At 35.8% G+C, this 5737-nt stretch overlaps 1 protein-coding gene across 3 annotated transcripts in view; it reads right to left on the reverse strand.

Annotated features, from left to right (window-relative positions):
* Positions 1–5737, reverse strand: part of LOC117121316 (alpha-N-acetylgalactosaminide alpha-2,6-sialyltransferase 3-like) — a 59849-nt gene that overhangs the window by 48515 nt on the left and 5597 nt on the right. Inside the window, exon 1 of one of the 3 annotated variants that reach the window (XM_033266463.1) lies at positions 4111–4334. The exons of 1 other annotated variant lie outside the window; for it this stretch is intronic. In XM_033266463.1, coding sequence (XP_033122354.1) covers positions 4111–4170 — 60 coding nt within the window. In that variant the 5' untranslated portion in view covers positions 4171–4334. Of the gene's footprint in view, positions 1–4110; positions 4346–5737 lie in introns of those variants that run through there. One more of the 3 variants, XM_033266462.1, reaches the window with a different exon arrangement.

Below are 5737 nucleotides of genomic sequence, written 5' to 3' on the forward strand. Positions count from 1 at the left end.
AGTGGTAGTGGGTAATAGTGGTAGTGGGTAGTAGTGGTAGTGGGTAGTAGTGGTAGGGGTAGTGGGTGGTAGTGGTAGTGGGTAGTAATGGTAGTGGGTGGTAGTGGTAGTGAGTAGTAGTGGTAGTGGGTGGTAGTGGTAGTGGGTGGTAGTGGTAGTGGGTAGTAGTGGTAGTGAGTGGTAGTGGTAGTGGGTGGTAGTGGTAGTGAGTAGTAGTGGTAGTGGGTAGTAGTGGTAGTGGGTAGTAGTGGTAGTGGGTAGTAGTGGTTGTAGTAGTAGTAGTGGTGGTAGTAGTAGTAGTAGTGGTGGTAGTAGTAAAATTTCAACAAAAAACAAAATAAAAACATTACATATTTATTTTTTAAAGTTGGATTGGTCATTCATGATGAAGTCAGTTAAATTAAACTGAAACACATTAAAACAATACGAGCGGTGCAATAACAAAATATACCGTACCGTAAGTGATCGTATACTGAAGATATTTTTTATGGAAAAAAAAACCCGTCATAATTATTGGATCCAGGCATGAACTGACGCTATTATGAGTAAACAAATATGTGACGAAGAAAACCTGGCTGTATGAACCAGTGCACCGAGTTAACCCCCTACTCGTCTCGACTAAACACGTACTGGGTTCTTTAAAGCGCAATGCGCCAAGCGTGTACACTGGGGTGGGCCTCGGTTTATATTCCTTATCCGAGAAAACTTGTTCCACCACCAGAACCAGGCGAACCAGCGCCGATATTATGGACAGTGGTGGATGCAGGAATTCGAAATAGAGCGGGCCCAGGGAGGAACTTCCATCGACCTCAGCCGCACCATGGTTGGGGCTGACATAAAAAAAATTATGATTATGGCACCTCTAGATGGCTGGAAATGGCACTCTCAGACTCAAATTTTAACATAATTTTCTCCATTGTTATATTACGACTCTTTCGTTTTCGTTCTCATTGGCTTTTGTTAGGCTTTCGTTACGACCTCGTTTTGTTATTGAAGAGAATATTATTATGCTTATATTTATTTATTTATTTATTCATTTCATTCATTTATTTATTTATATATATATATATTTTAAATATTTTATGACCTAATGTTGGCTTTTATAGGTTCTATATATGTTAACGATATAAGCATATAATAGTTTAATAGCAGTCCGGATATGTACATAATGTTTTTAACATGTTACACCTGTTATGAATTTTAATGTAAACTAAACGCACATTTTATTATAATAGAAAAATAAATGAATCTTATTTTATCTTATATACATTATAAATGATGTGTATGTACTTTTTTAAAACTATCTGACTTCATGATTCAATTAAAGCATTTGATAAGGCTGTTTGGAGCAAAAACATAAAATGATAAAAAAAAAATATTTCTGTTCCACACAAAAGGAAGTCCTAGGACAGGTATGCTATATTATGCTATGTGCACATCTAGATGTACATTTAAGACAGCTTTTAAAATATGTAAAAATAATAAGGAGCAATATGAGGCGGATGCTATGGCAAAAAGTTTGAATGAGAATAATAAGGACAAATTTTGGATTAAAGTTAAAAGTTTGAACTCATCATCCTCTAAGCCTTCTGAAATTATTGACGGGGTTAAAGGCGCTAATAACATTTGTGAGGAGTGGGCCAACCACTTTGATGAACTTTTTGATTGCGTTAAGAATACTACTCATAAATCGTATGTTGAAAATGTGCTGCAGAATAACTTAGATGTAAAAGACTTACAATGTATAACACCTCAGTTAGTAAATGATTGTATTCTTAAACTTGCCTCTGGAGAATCTTGTGGCTTGTGGTTTGTTGAGTGAACATTTGAAACATTCTAGTGCAAAATTAAGTGTTTTACTCGTTACCGGTATGTGTTTTAATTCTATGCTGACACATGGATTGGCCTTAGAAGAAATGGTTAAAGTTATTCTCGTGCCTATAGTTAAGTGAGGCTAATCGTGTGTGTGTGTGTGTGTGTGTGTGTGTGTGTGTGTGTGTGTGTAACAATAGCAGGATAAACAATTTTGCTGGTTATGCTAATGACATGGTTATCTTTTCACCTTGTGTGAGTAGCCTTCAGAGGGATACTTACCTGGCAGGAATTTGCACAAGAGCATGATATTATATATAATGCAAAGAAATCTGTGTGTATGGTTATTAGTCCGAACATTAGAAAATTGATTGGAGTTCCAAATATTTATCTTTTAGAAAAGAAACTTAATTTTGTTGATTCATTTTCGTATCTTGGGCATATTATTTCCAACAATATGAAAGATAAAAATGATATTAATAAAAGACAGTATCGCTCTATATGTATAGGAGGTATGTTCTTATAATGTATCTACTATTAGATTTGGAAGTTTGCTATAATAATGCATTTCAAATGTTTTTTTTAAAGTTACCACCTTTATTCCGTGCTAGTGAAATGTTCGTGTCTAGAAATATTACCTCTTTCTTTGAATTTATTAGAAAATCCGTTTTCGAATTTAGGAGAAGGGTCACAAATAGTTGCAACAAGTTAGTTGATATTGTGTCATAGCACATTCTTAACAGCTCCAAGCTTCATTTGAAATGGAATATCTTGCTGTATTAATTTTTTTTCTTTTTGTAATCATCTTATTGTAACTGGTAATTGTACGTATATGGATATATTTCCTAAATAAAAAGAGAATGAATGAAAAAGCAAACTCTCCAATGTACTTTTGTATCGAATGTGAGACATGGGTCAAATTCTAGCCATGTATTTGTCTTTTGCCCGCAAAAAAAAAAATGAGAAAACAGTTTGTTATCGGTCAGGGTAGACGGGAACTATCTCTCCCCGGGAGGGGTGTTCCCAAGTAGGGGCCCACAAGTTCCTCAACTGGGGTACGACACCACCTCAGACCAACATGGTGGTATGCAAATTTTAAGTATACGCACTTCCAGATGCCCGGAAATGGTACCGGGACTCCGAGAAAATAAAAGCAGTGTTGTCTGACGAAATGACTGACTTCTCCCTACGGAGGGTCCAGTTTCTCCACCCGGGAGTCCTTTTCCCCCGGACCCTCGTTGCCACCGACATTGTTACCGGTTTGCTAAATCAAGGAGTGGGGAAGAGGTAGTGTAGATTCTCACGCACCCCCTACCGCCAAACCCTGCATTCGCCACAGCCATGACATTTGATTGTGCTGTAGAAGAAAATCTGACTAAAGAAACTTTAGAGAACATATCTCATGAATTTAAAGGATACAAGGATTCACTTGACTAGTTGTGGGAAAAAGTAAACAAAAAAAATTGTCCTACGGATACAGATAGTATGCCAATAAAGACGTTGAATTGTAGGCCTACATATACCTCTCCATGATTGCACCATGGTCCAGCTATGATTTCTAGAGCTGTGATTTATGGCTCATAATTATGCTGAGAAATAACGATTTACTCTCAATATTAAACCAGACCACAAGGGCATTCAGTGGATTTCGTCTCGCGATCACGGAAGTTAAGGAAATGCTGCATTCAAGACGCCGCCCGATTTTCAAAACACACAAGTCCCTATGCTAGGGATTGCAACAACTGTGTGTACATAAAATTCAAACGATTCATTTTATTGACTCAAAAAAAAAAATACAGATGTACATAAAATGGAAATTCTTTGTTTGAATTTTTGTTACAAATATGTACACACGAAATAAACATAAGATATTCTCATCAAACAATAGGATTAAGTGACCTTAAATAAGTAAATACAGTAGGCTACGTCCAGTGGATTTAGTCTCACAATCACTGGAAGTAAGAGGAAATGCTACAACAACTGTACATACAATAAATTATGTAAACACGAAACTAGCATAATACATTTTCATGTTTTGTAAGTGACTTATATTTTCTGTTTACTTTTTTGTAATTTGTCTATGTGACTTAAATACTGAAAGCAAATGTTATATTTAAAACGCAGTGCTTGTAATAAGCCTGGATTATAAGCAACAATTCGATGGAGGCATATTAAGCTGAGGATATCCCCTTAAACCGACTTTCAGTCAACAGGTCGAAAATGGTTAAAGGGGTTTTAAATAGTAAATGTACAAGATATATTTCGTATATAGATACCACATACATTATTAAAACATACCTGATGTTTGGTAGGCCTACTAAAATATCCGTCGAGTAGGCCTACTGTGATATATTCCATATCAATAAACTAGAAAATACGAAACAGGAATGCTCTGAGCTCAAGCTAGAGGTCATGGATTTATCGATTCGAACTTTAGTTTGTGACAAGCGGATGTATGGCAAGCACGCACGGTGCAATGATCCAGCAGCAAGTTACAGAACCAAAGCTAGTGTGAGTTCAGAGTGGCTCCTAAAGTGTATAGCGCCGCGGTAACGCACCGAGTGCTTCTTATAGCTTATGAATGGGTACGTTGTGACGTAACTTCCTTGATTTTCAGTGACGTTCCCGGTAATGTTTTGTGTAAAGCCAGTAGTTCATGTTCCGGTACATGATCAAGAGACACGAAAATGAAGGGTGGAATTGACGTTTTCGGAAACAAATATAGGCCTATGCTACTTTATGTATTTATATATATATATATAATAGTTATATATAATAGTCATATATATATAGAGAGTAATTATATATATTTATATATATAGGCCTATGTACTGTATATATTTACAAATTATTACATTATTATTATTATTATTATTATTATTATTATTATTATTATTATTATTTTTATTATTATACATTACTACTTTTATAGGTCATCATAATTATGTGTAGGCTTACGTAAATCCGACTGATGAGAAGCTATTTGCATGAAAACATTTTCATAATCAAAGATGGAGGAGATACAGATGCTATACTCTAAATATACCTATAGCACCTCCCTGGATGGTTCAATGGGAGGCGCTATACAAAACGCAAAATATTATTATTATTATTATTATTATTATTATTATTATTATTATTAAACCAAAGAATATAGGCCTATAAGGCCTGTTCAATGCAATTCAAGTTCTATTTCTTCAGTATGCCATCAAGTGACATTAGACCTACCCTATCCGCTGAAACTACTAACAATAGTACATATCATTTACAGTTATGTAAAACACTATCAGTACGAATTGTCCACTTGCTGGTGTATTGGAGACTGCCACCGACAATCAGCCGACGGCGTCGAGTCGGATAGCGCTCACAGGGAGCAGAGTTGGACTCGTCGTACGACGGTCGTGCGACCGTGAGTGCCTGACGCAGTGAGTGCCTGACTTTTGTATTATATATATATCCTGTCTGAATGTAAATGATCAGCTTCTGCTGGATGCTTCATTTAATGAATAAATAATAATAGATAAATGATTATTGGGCCTACACATTAAGTAGAGAATATGGAAGAGGTGAAAGAGTCAATTAAAAGGGCAAATACTTGGAGCATATATATAGGTAGAATGATTTCAAACGGTGGGTGATAGGAGTAAAGTAGGTTAAATTAGGTTTTATGTTCAATTGACACAGTTATGTTGTGAACAGTACGTATCAATATTTGAGCACAATGACCCTGCGAATCACATGGGCTATCCCTTTACTTCCTCCCTTCTGAACTCATTAAAATTTCTTCAGTCAGAGAGGCCTCATGCGTAGCCTAATTTACTTAAAATAGGGCCTACAGCGTATTTTCAGTTTTGATTGAATTTAACAATGTTTCTTTTTCGTACGAGTCGTGAATATGATGTATGTTGCACATAATATTATATAT

This window comes from Anneissia japonica, unplaced genomic scaffold (assembly GCF_011630105.1).
Source record: "Anneissia japonica isolate Jap-2015-1 unplaced genomic scaffold, ASM1163010v1 scaffold131_len961581_cov171, whole genome shotgun sequence".
NCBI lineage: Eukaryota > Metazoa > Echinodermata > Crinoidea > Comatulida > Comatulidae > Anneissia > Anneissia japonica.